We start from the raw sequence: 24,047 nt of genomic DNA, 5'->3' as shown, positions 1-24,047 counted from the left end.
TTTGCAGAAAAGGCTGTGAGACTGATTACACTGGTTACGCGAGTTTTCCGGTGACTTTATTTTTTGAGCCGATGAGATAATTTGTGTAAAATCCCTGATTCTCAGAGAGATGAATAAAATCCCTTATTCAAATAAACTAAATAATAGGCATTGTGCCACGTGAAACACTGCTTATTTTAAAAAATAATTCATATAATTAAATAATACACGTCAGCATGTCCTCTGGCTACCACGTCAGCTAAACTTAACGTCGTTTGAGATCAGTTAACGATTGGGGTAAAATGTCTGCATTTTTACAAAAATTATGACCCAATTGAGACAGTCAAAACTTGAGGACCAAACTGAGATTTTCACACAAATACGAGGACCAAGGGAGGTATTTAGCCTTATTTCTATTAAAGAGTAAATATAAACTCATTTGGGTCAATTTGCCAATCGTCTGAACATCAATCATAACTCATTTGCGAAGGTGAATGTTGTGAGATAGACATGAATCTTGCAGTTAAAGCCTCAAAGCGACTTGCAAAAAAAGAATGTGGCTTCCTATCTTTGCAACTCAAGCTCCCTAGAATGAAGACTGAGATCTGTGACAACCATCTCGAAGCTAAAACTAAAAGGAACGACTCATCTAGGGTTCTTATTAAAAGAAGGAAGCAAAACTATCTTTTGCAATACTCTCTATTCCAACAATCCCCTACATATTGCAAAAGATAGAAAGGAAGATTGAAAGAAAAAGAAAGAAAAAAATTATCACGGGTTTCATATGTTGTAATACATCAGAGCTGGTATAGCAAGCTATATGAACCAGTCTTAGATTGAGAAACTTAACACATAGTGTAATTGGTATAGCAAGCTATATGAACCAAGAACACTTGACCTATGTTAGAGGTTTATCAATCATAATACATCCTCACAATCTTTGTTCTTATCGTGGTGTTGCGCTTATTAGGCTATGCATGTGTCTGATATTCATGAGTGCTCTTGAGATCATGTCAATATCTCATGCAAGCGACCCTACTTGACACTCATATAGGTGATTTCATCAAATGTATGCTAGAAATCATACATCACCCATAAGAGATATGAAAATCATTAAAAACTTTGTTTAAACTAAAATTCTTACATTATATATAATTTTAATTACAAAGTTTAACCTCCCATAATGTTGTCTCTAACACTTTACACACACCATAGGAATGAACATAATTGATTGAAATCAATTATGTGCTATCATAATTACAAAGATTAACATGTTGTCTACATACAAACATATAATGACACAACCACCATTTTTAGATTTAGAGTACACACATTTATCAATATCATTAGTGAAAAACCTTAACAAAACAACACATTATTAAGTTTGTCATGCCAATGTTTTGGTGCTTGTTTCAATCCATACAAAGATTTTAAAAGTTTCCATACTTTATTCTCTTGACCAAGTACAACAACCCTTCAGGTTGAGTCATATAGATTTCCTCCTCCAAATCACCATTCAAAAAGGAAATTTTAACATCCATTTGGTGTATCACTAGCTTATGGATAACTGTTAAGGCTAATAACACTTGAATATAGAAAATCCTAGTCACAAGGGCAAAGGTATCAAAATATTCTATGTTGGGTTTTTAAGTAAAGCCTTTTGCTACAAATCTTGCCTTATACTTCTCTATACATCCATCACGGTGATACTTTTTCTTAAAGATCCACCTACAACCAATGAGTTTTGGATTGAATCAATTTCAGTCCTAATGGTCTTATCCCATTGTTTTGCATCAGAAGTACTAGTAGTGTTTACTAAGCTAGTTGGATCATTATTAACGAGATAAGTATAAAAATCATTAGCACATGAAGTTTCCCTCCTATGTCTTCTCAAACCCTCACACAAGGCATCATTATTATTATTATCAACAGGTTCAGACATCTCATTAACCTTTAATGGAAAAACATGTTAAAAAAACTCAGCATTTTTCCACTTTAGAATTACACTACAGTACATCACTTTTAAGAACAATAAACCTATTGGCAGTACTATGTTCAAATTACCCTGAGAACATGTAATAAGAGGTTTTAGAGCATATTTTCCTTTTCTTAGGATCGAGTAACATCACCTTACTTAGGAACCCCCACACTCTTAAATATTTAAAGTTAGGTTCATAACCTCGCCACAACTCATAAAGAGTTTTACTAGTTTTATTATGAGGTATCCTATTTTCTAAAAAAAACATGTAGAGAGAAGGGTTTCTCTCCAAAGGTTATCAGGGGCACTAGAATAATAAACATGACATTCATAATTTCCTTAAGAGTTTTTATTTTTTCTCTCGGTTACTCCATTAGACTCAGGTAAATATGGTGATGTTAGTTCATAGACAATACATTCTCTAACACAGAGCATATTCACCATCTCTATCTGATCTAATCCTCTTAATTTTCTTACTCAATTGATTTTTTACTTCTGCTTTATAAGTTTAAAACACATCAAAAGTTTCATTTTTATGTTTGCTTAAGTACACTTTGATGTAAATAAAATAATCATCTATAAAATATATTTTACCACCTCTTTAGACATGGTTTGTCTTAAATAAGCTAGACCAATCTGAATTAACCTTAACAATTCATTTTGACGATTTACAAGATAACATGTTTTCTTTGTTATTTTAGATTCTACACATATATCACATTTACTACTTTGTTTATCATGCGTATTAATTAATCCAAGTCATTGTAATTTTATAACATATGAAGAATTCACATGCCTCTCAATCTAGCATGCCACATATCATATGAATAAACATTATATGTAGAATAATAAGATTCATTAATATTTTCAGAAATATTGAGTATATAGAGAGACCTTGATCACAATATCCCTTCCCCAGAAAACATTATTTTTTGTCACTATGATATTGTCAGACTTCAATGAAATTTTAACCCCTCACTTTTTCAGTAGTGCTACAGAGATTAAATCAACTTTGATTGATGACATGTGTAGTACATCACTTAAAGGCAGAGTCTTTTTAGATGTGATCTTAAGAAGAACTTTCCATTTTCTCAAAATAGAAGTTATCCTAGAATTATCGAGGTAAACATGTTCTTTTCCATCCCCTACACTAGTGTAGTAGGTAAAGGCACTTTTGTTTGCACAGATTTGCCTAGTAGCACCAAAATCTACCACCCACTTGCTTACATTGGTCATCAAATTTACTTGTGAAACGACCGCAACAATAATATCATCTCTTTCGACTATATTTTACCTAAGAGGATTATCGTTTCTTGCTCTATGCCTGCATTGTGGTGTATCATGGTCTGACTTTTCACATACGAAAAATCTCCTTTCTTCTTAAAGCTGGGGTTAGATCCATTGGGACGAGAGTTTCAAAAATTATTTTTCTTTTTATGATCAGGTTTGTGTTCGTACCTTTTTGGAATAGGTTTGACTACTACCAATTTGCTTTTACAGACAAAGCTTTAGCCCTTGTAGTAGCACACTCTTTCTTGTTGGTATCTTCAATAATTATGTGTGTGATGAGATTTGGAAGTGACATCTGCTTGCGTCTGTGTTTCAACTGTTATTTGTAATTAGTCAAGGATGGCGACAATGTGTTTCAACTCATCGGGTAGAAGAATGTTCTCCGCTTTGATATCTTAAAACAGCTTGTGGTGATCATTGATTTGAGCTTTTATGTCCTTCTCTTCAATCATCTCCTAGCGGTAGTAGTTCCCTGTGATGAAACTTTGTTTAACAACATCTTCAATAATGTATTTGAGAATCAACCAATCAAATCCAAAATGTCTTTCGCTTCCTTATAGGAATAATACACATTGAACAAATCATTAAAAAATGCACTAAGTAAATTATGTCGGCATACCTTGCATGAATTCAATTTTCAACTTGTTTTGAATTTGAAGGGAAACTAGGGTCGAGTTTTGGAGATGAAAATGTAGTAGCAACTTTATACATGTTTAAGAGGGTAGACACATGTTCTTGCTAGTGCTGAAAGTTCTGACCAAAGAAGACCTCTATTTTTGACACATCCAGGAATGGTTTTGCGAAACAATGTTTTAATTCTTCGAGATTGGGTTGTTGATGTCAGCCATAAGTCTTTAAGATTGTTGTAAGATACTGATAATAATCACGAACAATAATTTCTTAAGGCATGTAGATCTATTGTCCTTAAAAACTTATCCCAGTGTGTTGTAGAAGTCTTCTAAGATATAACAGGAACTTCCCGAAAAATCTGAGAATAACAAGATTAGCAAGTAAAACTCCTTCTGAAACACTAAAAGTACCTAGAATATTATAAAAAAGGTTTAATGTCTCAATAGGTCCCTATTTTCGTCCAGAATCTCAAATAGGTCCTTGGCTTTTTTAGCGTCTCAATTGGGTTCTTATTTTTTTAAATTGATGCAAATAAATCCTTTCCGTCAAATTCATCAAACGGTGTTAATGAGTGTGTCACGTGACATGGTGACAACCTAATTTTAATACACGTGTCATTAAAAACATGTATCAATTTTATTTTTTTAAATTTTGAATTAAAAAATGAAGTAAACAGAGTGAAAATATAATTAAAGAAAGGGCAAAGTTGGAAAATCGTATTTGAGTTTCAACTGAAAGGCCATCTCTACAATTGCGATATGGAATTGAAATTGGGGAAATTAGAGTTTTAGGGTTCGACAACATTGCCTCCATCATCGCGGCGCAGCACCGCTGGCAGCTCCGATTCTTCCGCCAGCCCGACCACTTCTACTTCAATGACCTCAAAACCGGCATCCTCCAATCGCGAACCCTAATCAAGGACCTCGTCAACACCGACCACGTCGATTGATAACGGTTGATTTCACGTGTTTTTATGTATATATTTTGGTGAATAAATCAAATCCTTCATAGTTTTTACCTTCTTTTATCCTCAAGTTTAGTGTGTTTTCTAGTTTTCTTGTATTTTATCTAGTATATATTTGTTTTTACCTCTAACCTCTTTGTTTGAGTTGTGAAATAAATGAATAGGAAGCACTTCTAGCAGAAGAAAACAAGCAAGAATTCAAGGGAACATGTTTTGGGACAATAAAAGATCAATTTGAAGCAAATACCCATGTTGGATGCATTTGGAATCGCACAAGAGCTTGAATTTTAGAATGCTGTCAAAATTGTTGTCGCTGAGCTACTGCTGGGCTATGGCTTGAGCGCTCTACTCACTGGAATGTTGTCGCTGGGCCACCGCTTCAGCGGTTGCTCTCTGGAATGCTACCACTAGGCTGCCACTGGGATACCGCTTGAGCGGTGACGACGCTGATTTGGCAAAATGAGTTATTTAAACATGGGTCTCGCGACTTTTTGGGCATTCTTCTCCTCCTACACTTCATTCTTCACCTAGAGAGATTGGGAGAGGCCCTTGGAGGCTGTTTGGGGTGCTGGGAAGTTCTCCCACTCCTCCTTGGGTCTTCAAGCTTCATCAATGGTGATTTTGCACCTTTTGGGTTGAGGAAGAAGATGAATCACGAATTGAAGATGGAATTGCGAAGGGGAGGCACACATGGAGCATGGAGCAGCTGCCAAGAACCTTGGGAAAGGCTTTGCATCTCCTCTTTGGTTCCAATTTCTTCCCTATCTCTTTAATTTTGTGAACCCTAAGTTCTCCACCATGGAAGGTTTTTCCTATTTGTTGAGATTAGTTGTAAAACATGGAATTCTTATGTATTTTGTGATGTTAANGATATATGCTTTTCCAATTCATGTTAGTATTCAATTTCTATGCTTAATGCTTGCTTTGGATTGATCACCCATGCATGAATTTTGGTTCTTGATGTATTGAGAAATATGATTGAACCTAGAAGTGAAATTGAATACCTATTGGATGGAATTGAGATGTTTGTGAATGCATGAGAATGAAATGGATGAATTCTAGTCTTGACAAATTGTAAATACATTATGTTAACTTCCTTGCACACCAACTGTTTGATAAAAATACTAAAAAGAGTTTCTTGTGTTTTTGTTCACTTTGATGTCTAATTGAGTTATGAAAGTAAGATTTGTCATGTGTTGCACAAGTCCCTTGGGAGAAAACGATATTTATCACTTGCTACGCTGCGACCGGTGCACTTGCCGTTGGTTTTGCAGCCAACAAGTTTTTGTGTCATCGATGAGATCTCCGTTGTCGACAATGCCACCACCAATGCCGCCATCATCCTCCAGCACACCGCATGGAACTTCTGCGAAGGAAGATTCCAGAAAGGTGATATCGTCCTCATGCTTCACTACGCTTACGGTGCCGTCAAGAAATCCATGGAAGCGTACGTCAATCGCGCTAGAGGCAATGTTGTCGAGGTTCCCCTCCCTTTCCTTGTTAACTCCAACAACGAGATCGTTTCTGAGTTTAGGAAGGCCTTGGAGAGAGGAAAAAGTAACGGAAATAGGGTTAGATTAGCGGTGATTGATCACGTGACTTCCATGCTGTGTTTGGTTATTCCTATCAAGGATTTGATTCAAATTTGCAGGGAGGAGGGGGTGGACCAGGTTTTTGTTGACGCTGCTCATTCCATTGGATGCACTGATGTTGACATGAAGGAAATTGATGCTAATTTTTACACTAGCAATTTGCATAAGTGGTTCTTTTGTCCACCTTCAATTGCGTTTTTGTATACTCGTAGGAACCCTAAGGGTTCTAGTTCTGATTTGCATCACCCTGTGGTGTCTCATGAGGGATGAATCCTAAAACTCAAATTCTCCTAATTTCATTTCGATTTCGCAATTACAGAGAGAATGGAGGCTTTCAACAGAAAGTAGAATACGATTTTCCAACTTTGCCTTTTCTTTAATTATATTTTCAATATGTTTACTTAATTTTTTAATTCAAAATTTAAAAAAATAGAATTTGGACACGTTTTTAATGACACATATATTAAAATTATACTGTCACCATGCAACGTGGCACACTCATTAACACCGTTGATGAATTTGATGGAAAGGATTTATTTGCATCAATTTAACGAAAATAAGGATTCAATTGAAATGTCAAAAAAACCAAGGACCTATTTGAGAGTTTAGACGGATATAGAGACCTGTTGAGATATTAAACTTAAAAAAAATATAAGATAGTTAAAAGACTGATAAAAAAAATATAATATGAAAATATATTTTCAAAAGTGAGCCTAAACCTCTATTTGTAGACGGTGAAAAACGGATTAAAGACCCGTTGAGAAAAACAAATCATATGAATCCTGTGACTTGCGAAGGTGAATGTCGTGCGCTGGATGCGGATCTTGCTTTTAAAGCCTCCAACTAACGTGCAAAAAAAAGAATGTGGCTTCCTAAACTCAATCTCACTAGAACGAAGACCGAGATCTTCAACAACCATATCTAAAGTTGAAGAGAAAAGGAACCAATCCTCTAGGGTTTTTTATTAAAGGAAGGAATCACAAGTATCTTTTGTGATACTCTCTATTCCAACAGTGTTTAATTTTGCAAGAAATATTTTAAATTTATAAAACGAAAAGTAAAGATAAAAAGTTTTAATTATATATTAATGTTAATTATTTTTTAATAACAATTATTAAAAGTGTGAAACAATGGTTTAATTATTTTAAATATTAACGAGTTTAAATAAAATTAACAGAATTAAAACTTTTGTACTACTTATATTTTTTTATATGAATTATTACTCTTCTCAAATGTAATCTTTTAATTTTAATATTTTACACTTAATGTAAAAATTAAAAAATAGCAAACTGACATGGACTAAAACAAATTAGGTGAAAATGTCAATCCTGCCAAATTATATTGAACTAGCGTACAAGTCCATTGAGCCCAATTTAGTGTCATTCCTACTTAAAATTGTTCATGTAATTTTAATTTGAAATTTAAGAAATCATTAAATAACTCTTGTTAAATAAGGATGCCACTTACTTCAACTTTTGCTGCCAATTCAACCAAATTAATGCAACCGTGGAATCTAATAGAGTTTGTTAAATATTGTTTTAGCATTGTTAAGTTGAAACTTGACAGAAAAATTGAATGGAACAAGAATGTCAGTTATTTTTAATTTTGATGATTCAAGATTGTCATTTAGTTAATAGAAAATTTGGGAACTTTCTATTATATGGCTTCTAAGCACCCAATGATTATAGAGAATCTAAATTTTGTTCACAGTAGCTTCACAAGGAAAATGCAACATTTGCAACATGTTTCTGCTATAAGAGGGATACAAGAATGTTAAGGAACACCAGAGATTCTCTATTTTTTTCAGAAGTGAAATGAAACAAGTGAATCTCTGTGTTTTTACACCCAAAAGAAGAAGCAAACATTTTCACAATGAAATGTAGCCAAGACGACTTGGTCTTGAGCAAATCTTACAACTCAATTGATTTCACGAGTTTCCATTCATATCTTACAATTGTCAAAGTTTACAGGGACTGAGAGGCTTTCCACACAAACCTTTATTTCCAGAATAAGTACTCCCAGGAAAATCAATTAGAGGCTTACCCTTTGGAATTTCCCCTTCAAGTACATTATCTGATAAGTCCAATTCCTTCAGCTTTCTCAGCTTGAGAAATCCATTGGGTATGTTTCCACTGAAATGATTACTTTGCAGCTTCAGACTCTCCAACAAGGTCAACTTTGCCAGGACTTCAGGTAAGTTGGAAGCTAATTCATTGAAGCTCAAATCCAAACTGTGAATGGAGTTCAGCCTCCCAAGGGAACCTGGCAATGTGCCCTTCAGAAGGTTATGAGACAAATTAAGATGTTGAATGTTTAACTGTTCTCCCACACCAATTGCCTCAACTCCACTTGAGAAGTTGTTATCAGAAAGATCAATGTATGTTAGTGATCCCCCAGAAGTACCTTGTTGAGCAGTGTTAAATACTCCAGTTATGGAGCCTGTTAACTTGTTTGAGTGAAGATCAAGAACACCAAGATCAGGCAAGTTTGTGAGGGAATCAGGTATGTGTAACTCAAGTGAATTACTTGAGAGGTTTAGCAGGTAGAGCTGACTGAAGGATCCTAACCATGATGGTATTGGTCCACTGAGAAGGTTCCCTGATAAATCCAGTTCCTGTATTGGACTCTGTGTTGTTTGCAGTGAGTCTGGAATTTGGCCTTTGATGCCACAGGCTGCCAGGTAAAGACGGGAAAGAGAAGACATACTTGTAAGCCATGGTGGAATGGAAGAGAGGTTCAAAGGGTTGAAAGATAGATCAAGTGTCTGAAGGTTTTGAAGGGAAGACATCTCCTGAGGCAATGGCCATTGAATCAAATTGTTGGAAATGTTCAACATAATGAGCTGAGAGAGCTGGCCTATTGATTTTGGTATCTGGCCAGAGAAGGAGTTGTCACTGAGGTATAGCTCTGTCAAAGAATGCAAATTGCCCAAACTAGAAGGCAATGCTCCTTCAAGTTTGTTGTTTGATAATGAAACTCTTTGAAGAGAAACCAGGTAGCCAAAACTGGGAGATATGTTTCCACTAAGGTGGTTATTGTGGAGTCTTAGGAAGCTCAGTGAAGGCATTTCACCAGGTCTTGAGGGAAAGGGGATGGTTCCCTCAAGATAGTTGGTGTCAAAATACAAAACTGAAATGGCAGTTAAATTGGTTATTGAAGAAGGTATGCTTCCACTTAACATATTGCTTGAAAGATCAAGCTTCTCTAAAGACAGCATCTGACCAATGCTGTTGGGTATATGACCCATAAGAGCATTGTCATGAACATCCAGTTCTACCAAATTGGTCAAACTCCCAAGTGAGAAGGGTATTGTACCTGAAATTTGGTTTGAGTAAAGCAGCAGCCTTTTGAGTTTTCTTAAACTTCCAAGGCTAGAAGGGATTGACCCAGATATCCTATTTTCATGCAGTGCCAGTTCCTGGAGGTTTGGAAAATCACCAATGCTTTCTGGTACTGGGCCAGTTAAATTGTTACCATAAAGGTAAAGCTTTTGGAGCTTTGGCATTTGCAACCCAATTGTTTGGGGAATTGCTCCACTGAGGCCTACTAAGCCACCGAGATCAAGGATTTCAAGAGAGGTGAGGAGTGTCATGGAAGGAGAAAGCTGGCCCACCATCTGTGTTTGAACAAAATCCTTTTCATTGAGGCCTGGGAGAAGGATCTGTGTCACTCTGGTGGTTGCATTGTCACAGACAACACCTTCCCATTCACAGCAGTTCCTACCAACCCACTTTGCCAACCGGCCAGATGTATCCATCTGAATGCCATTCTTGAATGCCATCAAACCTTCCAAATCATCTGAACTGCATTCTCCTATTACTTTCCTTAATGCTCCTCCAAATGCCATCACTGTCAGCAGTGTAACTATCTGAACCAGCTGATAGCCCATGTTGCTCAACCCAATGGAAGTGGCTCTTACTTATCTCAAGCAATTTTTTCTTGCAACTGAAAAAGCCCTTCAAAATTTTGGCTAAGATATTTGGGCAAATAGTCCAGTCTTCACGGGATGCAGATACAAACAAGTAGCATTACTTTCCAGATCTATCTTTTTTCTTTCCTTTAGGCCACTTTTCCCTTTTAAATTGCAAAGCTGGAAAGCACATTTCTCTGAATCATGATTTCCTTAATAGTACTCAGAGAGTGATAGATTATATAGACAGACCCATTTGATTTTCTGGATTAGTGCCATAATTCTCGGAGGCGTAAACTATAATGGATTAAACCAAACCTTCGTGACAGATTCCTGTATGATTTTTAACTAAATATAGGAGTTCTCTATTTCGAAGTTCCAACTGTGATGTTGTGATGTAATAGTTAAAAATCAAACTTCTATGTTTGAATCATGACAGATAGCCAAGCACATGGTAAGTTTTAGCATTATAATGTTGAGAGTTTGGTGTTTGGAAGTTTCTTCTTTGGGAGTTTGTCAAATTCCATTTTCTGACTAAACTCTTCCTTTATGATTTACATGTTGAGAAATCGAGGAGATGCTTTTGTTATTGTTATTTTTTCTATCACTTCAAGGAATAATCTGTGTCATGATTTGAAATTTCAAGTGAAAATCACCATTGCACACTTCATTATTTTAATGGTGTGATTATCCCAATTTCTAGTATCAATAATTTATCATAGGCAGTAGCAGTCAGAAAGCAACACTTTTGCGAAAAGAACATAAATCTATACCGTACAGAAGTCTTAGTTTTTCAAAAAAGAAAAATAAGATCAAATTAGGTGCTTCTTTTGAAGATTGATAGAACACCCATATGTTTCAAACATGTCTTTCAAGAGATTCTAAACTCTCCCAACCTTTTTCCTCCTAAATTCTAGAAAACTGAAGCTAACAACAACCTACACACAGACTACTTATAATAGTCTGTTTTACAAGGTTATAAACTTAGGAGGTTATGCTTTCTGATCAGCTCGACATTCCAGTTCGGCAACCCAACTTGGCAGTCGAGTTCGACAACATGGTTTGGAAACACGGCTTGGCAACAGAGCTCAACAACACACCGATAAAATATTAATACCTCGTCCTTGAAGTTTCACCTTGTTCTCAAGGTGAAAGCTTGGAAATTCTATTGTGATGACGTCTGCAGATTCCCAACTATTTTCACTCTCGGGAAGTTGTTTCCATTTTAGTAAGACTTCCATTTCGCTCGTTGCATTCTGACAGATATCCAACAACTTTTCTAGAGTAACTTCTACCATATATTTTGCAAACATGTGAAAATATATAGCATAGGGGGTACAAGTTGAGGGGATGGCACCAAACTCATGGCTGGTTTGAGTAAAGACATGTGAAAGATAAGGTGGATGCATGTGTGTTTTGGTAGGAGCAATTTGTAACCAACCTTCCCAACTCGTTCCATCACTTGATAAGGGCCACAATAGCGTGGACTTAATTTTTCATTTGGATTTTGTGATAAGGATTCAAGTCTGTATGGTTGAATCCTCAAAACAACCCAATCACCTTCATTATAAACCACCTCCATTGCTGAATAAGGACGAGATAAAGCAAAAATATAGCATACTTCATGAGTCTGTCCACGACCACAAAATAGCTTCCATTTATGCATTTCCTGCACAACGACCATTAATTTCCTTTCAAAAATTGATTTGTTTTGGGCTATTTTGACAAAGCTTGACTCTAAAAGGCTAAGAGCAAACTGTCTTGAAGAAGAATTACAATCAATCCCTTGCTTGAGGCATTTGTCTCAAACATAAAGGGCTTGGAAAAATATGGAATAACCAAGGTAGGTAAACATGACAATGCCTTCTTTAAGATAGTAAAAGCTTGTTGATTCTCCTTAGTCCACTGAAATGCATCCTTCCTCAATAATTGTGTCAAAGGTTTGACAATTTTCCTATAACCTTGCATAATCCGTCTAAAATAACCCATGAGGCCTAAAAATCCACGAAAGACAGTCACATCTTTTGGAGTTGGCCACTTCAACATGGCTTCTATCTTCTTAGGATCAGCTAACACCCCTGCACCCAAAATCACACGGTCCAAATATACAATGGCATCTTTGGCAAAGCTACACTTCTTTTTATTCACCTTCAAATGATGCTCATGTAGCTACTATAAAGTTGAAGGTTCAGTTCCAATGACAAACTATAGATCAAAATTTCATTAAGTATACCAGAACAATTTTTTGTAGAAAAGGCTTTATAACATCATTCATTAAAGATTGAAAAGTACTTAGAGCATTTGTCAACCTAAAAGGCATGACAAGAGCTAATAATGACATTCATGGAAAGTACTTAGAGCATTTAATCAACTAGTGTTGTACACGAAGAAAGAGAAGACATAACATTCAAAACTAAAAGCTCGGTCTTACAAAATATTTCTCCAAGAGCTTTTAAATAGAAGAACTCTCAAAGGAAGAATCAAGAGGATAACATACTGTTGGAAAACAGGTAGGCTTCTTTTTACACCAAGAGGGGGGTGTATTGGTGATGTTTTAAAAACAAGTTCTTTTCGCAATCTTGAAAACAAAGTATAAAGTTTTTTGAACTTTCTTGAAATGCAAACAATCAGAAATTGTATGCAGCGGAAAAAACGTAGTTGACTGCGTAAAAAATAGAGTCGACTGGAATGTAAAAGATAAGGGATAGAGAAAATCAAATACAGGTTTTTATACTGGTTCGGCCAACAATGCCTACATCCAGTGTCCTTCCACCCGGAAGCAAATGCACTATAATGGTTGCGGTTTTTACAACAAGGAATTTATAGAAGACCTCCACGTCAAAAATATAAATCTCCTCTCTAACCCAAAACCAAAATATAGTTGAAGAACAAAACCAGAATTGCAGCAAGAATCCCCTCTTCTGCAATCTGCAACACCACTTTTAACAATCCTCAAAGTGAATTATCCCCCTGTATCACAACAGGTACAATTCCAGCAGTCTTCACAGGATGCCAAGCCTTCAACACAATTCAGCAGTCTTCACAGGATGTCAAGCTTTCAACACGATCACACAGAAGCACCTTTCTTGTGCAGATAATGATCAGCAAATGTAAGCGCAAAAAGTCTCCTCTATGAATCTCGTTCAAGAAAGATCACCACTGTCTTCTTGGAGCTAAGAAAAATTTGAAACAGAAATGAAAATTATCAGTTCATCAAAAGTCTTCTGAACAAACCTGTGTTCAGCCTATTTATAGATTTCTATTATACAGTCAGATTCTTAGTCGAATACGCTACTAATTCAGTCGACAGTATTATGACAGTTATAACAATTCAGTCAATATAGTAGCTTACGGTCAACAAACTGTTGAGATTGTTAACAACACAAACTCTATATCAATCTAGTTTTTTATGATGACAACACGATGCTTAATAATAGTACACATGTTGCTGCATTACATGTTCTTATTCTAAATTGATTGTCATATCTGTTGAACATGTTTTGATGTACTGTAATGTATGTTCCTATGTTAATTGTGTGATATATTTGTGGAACATGCTTGTATCATAATGTGCAGTAAAATAGCTTTGATAATAGTACATATTTTATGGCACATTTTGGAAAGAGAAAAATCACAAGCACGTTTACAAACTTATAATTGTGTAACAAAGTTCTAGTCCAGTCGAATACACTTGTAATGGATTTGACTATTCTAAAACCTTTGTACATATTTTGAGAACCAGTGCTCTGTGATGTTTTGGATTGAAAAGAATTTCAAAATATTTTTACATGTGTCAGTTGACTTTGTCCAGTGTACATTCGACTGTATTATTGATCTGTTTTGGAATTCTATTATGCTTACATGCTTCAACGACTATATTTTTAAAAGTTAGTTAAGCATTAATGACTTGGTTAATTGTATTGAATGTGTGTTGATTTTCGTTGACTGAGAGCCTCTATGTTGACTGTCTGTTATAACTGTATTAATATAGTCGATTGGATTAGTAGGCTATTCGACTGAGAAACAATTTGTCTAACAGAAAACTATAAATTGGCTGAACACAAGTTGCTCAAAGACTTTTGTGAATCTAACATTTTCATTTCTTGTTTCAGATTGAATTCTCTGTTTTAACAGCTCAAAGAATTCTCCAAGAAGACGGTGGTGATCTATCTTGAGAGAGATTCAAAGGGAGAAGGCTTATGCGCTGACTGTGTGATCAGAATTGCACGAAGAAGGTGCTTCTTGATTGATCTTTGAAGGCTTGGCATCCTGTGAAGACTGCTGCATTGTTTGAAGGCTTGGCATCCTGTGAAGACTGATGTGTTAAGGCTTGGCATCCTGTGAAGAGTGCTAGAATTTACACGTTAAGGATTGTTCGACGTGTGCTCAGATTGCAGAAGAGGGGATTCTTGCTACAAGTCTAGTTTTGGTTATTGCAACTATATTTTGGTTTTGGGTTAGAGAGGAGATTTATATTTTTGACGTGAGGTCTTCTATAAATTCCTTGTTGTAAAAACCGCAACCATAATAATGCATTTGCTTCCTGGGTTGGAAGGACACTGGATGTAGGCATTGTTGGCTGAACCAGTATAAAAGCTAGTGTTTGATTTTCTCTATCCCTGCATTCTTTATTTTAGTCGGCTATACTTGTTAAGCAGTCAACTACACTTTTCCATTGCATAGAAATTTTCATTACTTGCATTTCAAGAAAGATCAAAAACTTTATACTTTGGTATAAAGATTGCGAAAAGATTTTGTTTTTGAAACAACACCAATTCACCCCCCTTCCCCTCTTGGTGTAAAGAAGCCCACCTGTTTTCTCAACAATTGGCACCAGAGCTGGTTTTCATAAGATATTTGAAAATTTAGTCGACTCTGTTTTTATCTTATTCGACTATAAAACCTGGGGATGACTTCCTATTTTCAAACTTTTGGTGAAGGTGCTTCAACAAACAGACCACCTCTGTTTGCTGGTGAAAATTACCCTTTTTGGAAAATTTGAATGCAAATCTTTCTTGAATCGCAAGATAAGGGAATTTTGGATGCCACTTTGAATGGTCCATATGTGCCTACAAAAACTGTTGATAAAGAAACTGTTTTAAAACCTTTTACTGAGTAGACTGCTGATGAAAATAGAAAAGCTCAGTATGATGTTAAAGCTAGAAATATAGTTGCCTCTGCACTGACAATTGATGAATTTTTCAGGATATCTCAATGCAAATTTGCGAAGGAAATGTGGGATGTCTTAGAGGTAACTCATGAAGGCACGGACAAGGTTAAGAGAGCCAAAAAGAACTCATTGATACAAGAGTATGAATTGTTCAGAATGAAGGCTGGAGAAAACATCTATGATGTGCATAAACGATTCACTCACATTGTAAATCATCTAATGGCTCTTGGCAAGGTGTTTGATAAAGAGGAGATCAACATCAAGATTTTGAAAAGTATGAACAAGAATTGGCAATTGAAAGTCACAGCAATCTCTGAATCCAAAGATCTTACAACGATGAACATGGCAACCTTGTTTAACAAGTTACGGGATCATGAGTTGGAACTTGGTAGATTGAAGGATGAAGAGGAGATTTTAGAAAAGAAGTTCATTGCTCTGAAAGCCTCAAGCAAGAATAGCTCAGAAACAGAGATAGACGAAAAAGAATTGATGACCTTGATGGTAAGAAAGTTTAGTCGACTTATGCAAAATGATAGTCAACTGTCTAACCATGCAAGTCAAAGCAAAAAGAAGAGCTTCAATACAATGTTGTTTAGTGCTATGAATGTGGAAAAGAAGGTCACATCAAGCCTGATTGTCTTGACTTACAGCCGAAGCAAAAAGGAAAGAAAAGATTCCCTCACGGCAGAAATATGAAAAGAAAAGGAGCCTACATTGCTTGGGAGAACTCAGATTCTGAGAAATCAAGTGATGAAGATTCTCTGGCCCAGAAGTGATTGAAGAAGGTGAAGCATACAATGGCGAGGATGATTTCACGGAGGCCAAGCACTTACAAGAGGTTGGATTGCAGGAGCCAGGTGCCAAAGTCGACAAACGGCTCTATGGTGGTAGCATGGAGGAAAGCGACGAAGCGGAGGAGTGCAGGGCTATGGACATGGGAGAAGAGTTTCTCGACGTCGTGAAAGTTAAGATCAGCAGTGGCGGCTGGGCGGAGCACGGCAGAGGTCGGGGGTGGGAGGCAGGGAGAAGGAGAGAGAGTCGGGGAGAGAGGAGACATAAATTGCAAAGAAAGGGCTGCACTTAATTTTATTTGTTTATCTCACTTTGCCCTTAATTAAATTTGATTTTTCCTCTTTGCACTTCATTTTTAATACAAAATACATTTCACACACGTTTTTAATGACACATCATATTAAACAATACCCTTAGCATGCCATGTAATGCCATTTTAAACGTCATTTGTCCAATTTGACGGAATGCCTCTAATTGTTTCAATTTTACAAAAATAAGGACCCAATTGAGACACCAAACAAGAACGAGACCTATTTGAGATTCTGGACGAAAATAGAGACCTAAAGAGACATTAAACCAATAATATGTAAAAGAGAAACTGAAAAGTGTTATAAAAATATTGAAAAAGTTTTTTTAACAACTTTTTTTTGACAACTTTTTTACAACGCATACGTGGTGATTTGCGATTAGTCCGTTTCAAATATATTTTTGAAAATAAATTCAAGTAGACCAATAAAGTGATGACATGTGTCTTATTGTCAAAAAGTCTTTAAAAAAGTTGTTAGAGTGTTTTACAATTTTGTCAAAAAAAAATTGAATGAAAAAGATTTAGAATTTTATCCACACAAAATTGTATAAGAAGAGTTTGCACTTTTATCCTAAAAAATTGTACCAGAAGGATTTATAATTTTGTCTTAAATTATACGAAAAGAATGTGTAGCTTTGTCCAAAAATTAATTATATGATATAAGAAAAAATTGTACGATGTATGAAAGTTTGAAGTTTTTGCTAAGAAATTAAATACTTGCTTTCAAGATATCCATGGGAAAAAGTTACTAATGTAATATTATTTATTATTGACCTTTGATACATTTTATACAAACCTGTTTTTGGTTTGTGATTTTCTCCTAGTAAAAAAGGTTAAACCTATTAATTTGAATGGGATTATAATTTATTGAATAATAAAACTAATGTATTAATTTAATGCAGAATGAGTCTATAAAAAGAACAGGCATAATGCTTAATATAACAGATGAAATTTGGATAGGGACAAAATACACACACAAGGAATCATGGTTTGTGTTCCCTTTTTAACGACAAGATAAGTGATAAAAGTAAATTATTAAAGAGAAAAGCAATTACCAGAATTCTTAAGACTAATCAATTGGCTATAAAGAGTAATGTACAAATAGTTACAATGAATCCAAAACCTGAAGGCCTATAGCATTTTTGGGTTCTAGAAATTGTCGTGATTTATCAACCAAAGTTCACAAAATGGTGGCCGAACTTAACATTAGATCTTGATCTCCTCCTTCATCTTTTAGCATTACTGCAATGTATGACAAATGTAGATGTAATGCAATTCACCCTTTGAAGTGAGACACATTCCTTGAACACTCAAAAGCCTCATTTATATCAGTAATGTGTTCATGTAGAGGTATACTTCAATGTCTTATTTCCCTTCTGTTCTCTACAGTGTACCATGATTGAGAAGTGGATGACCTATTATCATTTCCATGGGAATATAGTGTTGGTGAAATTGACTATGTTTGAACGGATGAAGTGGGGCTAGGAATATCTTCCTCTACACTATCAAAGGCAGCTCTACCAGTTAACATCTTTATAGCAATTTCACTCACTTCAACAAACCATTCATCCTCAGGCAAGACACTGTCATTCAAAGGTTATTGATTAGTATAAAGCAGTGTATAACAAAAATGGTTGATTCCATCATAAGTGTACTTAAATGATGCAGACATATTTTCCATTTATCTGCATTTTTCCTTTGATAATTTTTTTAATACACTTTGCATGTTATTTTTCAGTAAAAGCTTTATTCTTTTACTTCTTTAACCGATGTCCTAATGACACTATTAAGCTAAATGCAAAATAACCAAATAGATGTACCTGTTGGGATCTAGACCTGTAGCAGCAAGAGCATTAATAGCCCTTTCAATAATGTTTTTAATAGCTTGATGCAGATGACGAGATAAGTAACGACCTTGGGATGAAAATATCATCACAAATTGCATATCCAAATACAGCTGCATGAATGATCCAACAATTAGTCTCATATTAATTTTGGTATGTGATCCTAAATCCTCAGCATTAAATTAATGGTAAGTGATCCTACTTCCTGAGCATTAAATATTATTTTGGTTAAAATCATTTAGACGTCCCTATTTTCGTAAGGTATTTCCAATTTAGTCCTCTTCTTTTAAACCTTCCCAATTGAGTCTTTATAAGTGTTAATTTGAAAGAAATTAGCCACTGCTGTTAAAAATTGTTAACCGTGTTAAAATTGTGCAGAGGTGAGTAGATGACATGGTTAAAATTCTCCTTTTGAAGTGTTAAAATTGTGCAGAGGAGAATGGGAAAAATTTGAACACATCTGCACAATTTTAACACCTATGCACAATTTTAACACTTCAAAAGGAGAATTTTAACCACGTCATCTACCCACCTCTGCAAAATTTTAACACCGTTGACGATTTTTAACGGCAAGGGCTAATTTGTTTGAAATTAGCACTTATAAGGACTCAATTGGAAAGATTTAAAAGAAGGAGACCAAATTGGAAATATCTTATAAAAATAGAGACGCCTAAATAGTTTTAACCTATTATTTTTCACAAACTACCTTCCAGGACCAGGTTTCAAAAGCAACTTTTTTAAAGTTTGTGGCAGACAGGTTTTCACAGGTTTTATGATAATATTAATTAATTTTTGACAGCCTTAATATATTTTAAAATTGAATCATTACTATAAATATAGAAAAAACAAATGTTATTATATTGTAGCAGCTTTCTATGTTTAAGTTGAAGTGACCCTTCAGAAATAACTACATCTATGTTTGAGTGACTACCTGTTGAAGGCCTATGGGACCCAAAGGTGTTGATCCTGTCTCAACCTCTTCCCAGAAGGCTTGGTCATCAGAAAGCCACAGCACCACTGTTTCTGCTAGTCTCATCAATAAAACAGTCACAAATCTTTCCCTTCCTACAAACATTTCTGCTGCAAGGCTTGCCACTTCGGTAAGCTTAGCAAAAATTTCCTGAACAATAATGTACTAAATGACAAACCTTATAATTAAACAAAAATACTGTTACTATGTTTCTATTGTGAATGTATCTGAATACTAAAGAGAAAGCATGCTATGATAAAATCTTGCATGTGGAAGAAGGTATATGACATAACTGAAAAGCAGAATCAGACTGAATCAAAAAGGATACATAAAATGATAATGCGTTTCAGACTCTGCATACCGCTCACAACTCTAGACTTAACTTTCACATGGTAAGAAAAGGAGAACAAAGGAAATGTACAACAGAAATCAACAACCTTAGACAAAGGGATAGCAAAACTTCTTTATATACTTCAGTGTTGCATTGCATTAATTGTAAAGTGATAGAACTAAGCAAAAAGAAAACAAGCATTAATTACCCCAGGAGCTGCAACTTTTACTGAATAAGAATCCTTAACCTAAAACTATAAGCAATCTGAGTCTAATCACACCGTTAATGCTAAAGATAAACAATTTAATACTCCAACACACATGTTACCTGAAAGATTGGAGAAGGAAACCATTCAGGCTGCTCTACGTTACCATCCATTCCCAAATATATTAATGCATTTAGACGAGCTTCTCCTTCTTCTGTGAATATAAGTTCAAGAGCATGTTGCCGGCAAAAGCTGTCACGCAGGCGATCAACTTCACGTTGGAGCCTTTTCTTGAGTTCACGCTGTTTGTCTGATCCTTTTTTCTGAGATTCATCACCTCTGGTGCTATTAGAAAGCTTGACAACAGCACGTGGAAGCAGTTCATCTGCCAGTAATATTGCATTTGCCATCAATGCTATCTGCTGTGCTTCAGTCTCAGCAAGCTTAACAATTCTGTGTCCTTCAATGTTCTCAGTTACCACTGATCCTGGCAACGCATTTATCAGCAAGTGGACATAGAAGTTGAACACTTGTATAAGGCCTTCAACTGCAAGAACATCCAATTGCAGTATTTCAAGAGGTCCAACATCTTCAAATAGTTCCTATTCAGATAACAGAAAACTTTATTAAGCATCTAAAGCAATGAGACATAAAGGAAGGAGTGAAACAAAGAAGCTTCATGATAATATTATACTTTCTCGGTCAATTTCCTAGTATCATATCCATACTTTCAAAATAGGATACTGAGCACTGGTTTTCTGAGGAAAAAATATTCAAAATGGAAGCAATTCTGAATTTTTGTTACCTGAACCATTGAGTTGAATTTGTGAGCACTGCCTGAAAGCTTTGGTTGGAGCAAACCTAAGTTACTGTGAGAAGATGGAGGTTGGCCAGAAGCCCTGTTACTGGTTGGTGCATAAGCAAGTACCCAATCCTCTGCAGCAGCCAGTGCAGAACTACTTTGTTCAATTCTTTTCAAATTTGTTTTCAGTGCTTGCTCAACAAACGGCCTAAAAAATTTTATTAGGACAGGGGAAAGGGCTAGCCCAGTAGTCTCTAGCAGATAGCAGTGACTCATGCAAACATGAACACATTCAGATGCAACTCTCAAACCTCCTGCTGCAGCTGTAGAGGCAAGAATGCATTTCTTAAGGAGAGCAGAATATTTCGCAGCCTCTGCAACTGCCCAAGTTACTAACTCAGACGTATATGCAGGTTCTTCAGAAAACACTGAGAGAGAATCTGATGCTGCTTGTGAAATGGTGGAAAAAACAAGCTGTGAAAGGGCAGCAGTAAATGGCCCAACCCCACCATAATTGCTGGATTGAAGGATTTTCATGGTACGTTGTAATGTTCCTTGGCGAGAACTTAGTAGTAATGTGTGAGCACGAGGACCATCCCCAAGTTTTTTCAATGACAACGCTGTTGATCGAATCTCTGCACTGCTAGTTGATGGCTGGCAGATAGTATCTGCTAGTTGATCTGCTAGTTTTTGTCTGTGTTCAGCAATAGCATCTTGCAATGCCTCAAATAAATTTGGACTTAAAGTTCCCACTTCAGTAATTTCTTGTACCATTTTTTCTCCTTCTTCCAAAGCAGCCATTGCTTCATCCACTCTTTTCTCCGCTAATAGAACCTCAAGGGTTTCTAAATATCCTATTAGCCATTTTTCTGTCTTGGATAGTTCTGTTTTTTCATCTAGTATGTCATCCATGTCTGAATCTTCATTTCCACTAATCATGGGACTAAGCTCACACCCATCTGCTAAACCATGAACCAAAGCAGCCTGGGTGGATAGAAGATTTCTCATGGAAACCAACTCTCCCTCAAGATCAGATATCTCTTTGGACGTACTGCATAAAATGTTGCAGAGATAGTAAACAGCACCATAATAATCATACTTACAGATAAAAGATATCCTTTTTTTTTCAGGCAACCATGTATTTGTCAAATTCTGTTAAAATCACAAACCATCTTGTCCCCTTCATAAAATATTTGAATGTCTTAAATGGATCCTTGAATCAAGTTTAGATATTGCTACAAGAAGTCTAAAGTTTAAACATTGACTTCCACAGTATAATGAATGGATTGGACCCTTACCTAAAAGCTGAAGTTACAATGCTTATACCAAAAAAACACACAGCAGAAATATTAGAAATTTTGTCTTTCAAAACTAACAGAAGAATGAAAACTAAACATACCATATTATGTCCTCACAGAATCATGCTGCAATTTTACACTCACCAATCCAACAGAATCCGTTTTCCTTTTTCCTTTTTTCACTCTATTAACTTCCCCATCTCATTTTTAGTGACAGAACAAAAAACATTTATTTAGTAAAAGAATCGAAAGTCAAATGAACTTTTTACTTCCTCTTATCCATGTACGAAAACTTTAATGGGGACAAGACTTTTGGAATAAACAGTTGTTGCAAAATTTCATACAACCACTTTGACATTTTAATAAATGTAATCTGTAAACAAAGGAACTTCTGAAAGGAAGGCACTGAAACAGGTCTCGTCATAATGAAAAATTCATGAAAGTAATGCTTAAATCCCTTCACAAGTTCAGATATGGTGCATAAGAATTCGAAAGTATAGCCCAAAATATTCTTCAACAAATATATGCAACTAGTTAACAAATTTTAGGATGTGTAATCACCGTATGAAGGCTGAGTAGTTAGCAAGAACACTTTTACGCATTTCTTCTGCTGAAGCCTTCTTCAGGTCAATAAGATAAGAGCACAAGTGTCTTATCTCCTGCAAAACAGTACAAAAACCTTCATTAAATTTGAAGACAGAAGCATCCTCTATCATATGGATAAAAAAGCAGTGTGATTTTATTTTCCCATATCCCAACTTCATTCACCTAGAACCATTTTCTTTCCTGGCATACAAAATATAATTATAATCACATTATAAAAACCTTGCTGATTCTAATTGAGGATTACTGAACCAACCTGTTATTAAACCTTTTCCTATGAATAGAATGAATTTTACATCATAAAATTGTAAAGGCAATAGTCTAAAAAGTAGAAGTTGCAAGTTGCAACATGAATTCCTAATAAATGGGAAAATTAGTATTACCTCTGATAGAAAATCTAACATGGTACAGACATGAAACCTCCTTTCTTCTTGCCTAAATGCAGTATACTACTTGTAAGCAAAATTCAAGCTACTAAAAACTCAGCTTTTATACACTTTCTGACATATTCTTTTTTAGCCAACTATATACTACTAATTAAAATTATTAGAAACTACAAAATCACACGACAAGTTAAAGGAGTAAGACCTACAAAATGTTATAGTTTCAAACAAATTTCAATGAATAACAAAGGTGTATTTAAAAGAGTGGTTCCCTACATATACTAATGTGTGTGTGTGTGTATAGAGGCACACTTTTGACATGCACCTAGGGAACTGGTGGCTATTGTGTTTGATACACTTACCCTAAAGGTATAATTTTTGGTTCATTGCAGGCATGATCACTCATCAGCAAACAGACCCATTAAGCAATTTGACAATGAAAAGTGGTTTAACATGAAATCTATGCGAGAGAGAGAGAAAACCTTTTCGTTCATGGTGCGGGATTTGGAGGCGACATAGTTATTGGGATCAAAGGAGGAGCTTTTGAAAACCTTGAGCCTATCACTGAGTGAGAGATTGGCCTCAAGCTCTGAAGCGTCTCCAATGCTGGATGACAAAGATCCTCTCGGAGTCGTGAATGGTGACTGATCCATTGTAAGTTGTTGTTGTGTTTATCTACGTTGCATGCATGCAATTCCGGAGCAGAAGGTTGAATCGAAATGGCAATGGAGATTTAAGAAATGAAAGTGCAGAAAATGTAATCAGATTGATACATGTGATGTAACGAACGAAGATGCATGCGAGAGAAGAGAGCCTCGGCAAACATGCACTGCATCCATTCCAAACACGGATTGAAATGTGTTTTTCAAGGAAAAACATACTATTTTCACATCTTAAAAAAAACATGTTACATTTAATATGAAATATTAAGGTAAGATATTTTATTAAAACATATATTATATTATTTATGAAAAAAATATAAAATAATATGATGATATC

The 24,047-nt window shown here is 35.6% G+C and overlaps 3 protein-coding genes across 3 annotated transcripts; 1 reads left to right on the top strand and 2 right to left on the bottom strand.

Annotated features, from left to right (window-relative positions):
* The first annotated feature begins 4,038 nt into the window (after positions 1 to 4,038).
* LOC106776815 (probable L-cysteine desulfhydrase, chloroplastic) lies at positions 4,039 to 6,703 on the top strand. Its single transcript, XM_014664282.1, has 3 exons — positions 4,039 to 4,112; positions 4,616 to 4,817; positions 6,116 to 6,703. The coding sequence occupies exons 1-3, from the start codon at positions 4,039 to 4,041 to the stop codon at positions 6,701 to 6,703; spliced, it is 864 nt and encodes a 287-aa protein (XP_014519768.1).
* Positions 6,704 to 8,157: 1,454 nt separating this feature from the next.
* Positions 8,158 to 10,727, bottom strand: LOC106777053 (LRR receptor-like serine/threonine-protein kinase FLS2). The gene has a single exon (XM_014664560.2). The coding sequence runs from the start codon at positions 10,320 to 10,322 to the stop codon at positions 8,391 to 8,393; it is 1,932 nt and encodes a 643-aa protein (XP_014520046.1). The 5' UTR covers positions 10,323 to 10,727; the 3' UTR covers positions 8,158 to 8,390.
* A 6,953-nt stretch (positions 10,728 to 17,680) lies between these two features.
* Positions 17,681 to 23,701, bottom strand: LOC106776814 (exocyst complex component EXO84A). The gene is made up of 7 exons (XM_014664281.2): positions 23,531 to 23,701; positions 22,624 to 22,721; positions 20,768 to 21,815; positions 20,085 to 20,564; positions 19,388 to 19,576; positions 18,433 to 18,569; positions 17,681 to 18,195 (listed from the first exon to the last, which is right to left on the bottom strand). Exons 1-7 carry the CDS (start codon positions 23,699 to 23,701, stop codon positions 18,069 to 18,071), a joined length of 2,250 nt encoding a protein of 749 aa, XP_014519767.1. The 3' UTR covers positions 17,681 to 18,068.
* Between the last annotated feature and the right edge of the window lie 346 nt (positions 23,702 to 24,047).

This window comes from Vigna radiata, chromosome 11 (genome assembly GCF_000741045.1).
Source record: "Vigna radiata var. radiata cultivar VC1973A chromosome 11, Vradiata_ver6, whole genome shotgun sequence".
Classification (NCBI taxonomy): domain Eukaryota; kingdom Viridiplantae; phylum Streptophyta; class Magnoliopsida; order Fabales; family Fabaceae; genus Vigna; species Vigna radiata.
Note: the sequence above shows the minus strand (reverse complement) of the source record. Positions and strands in the feature narration are given on the sequence as shown.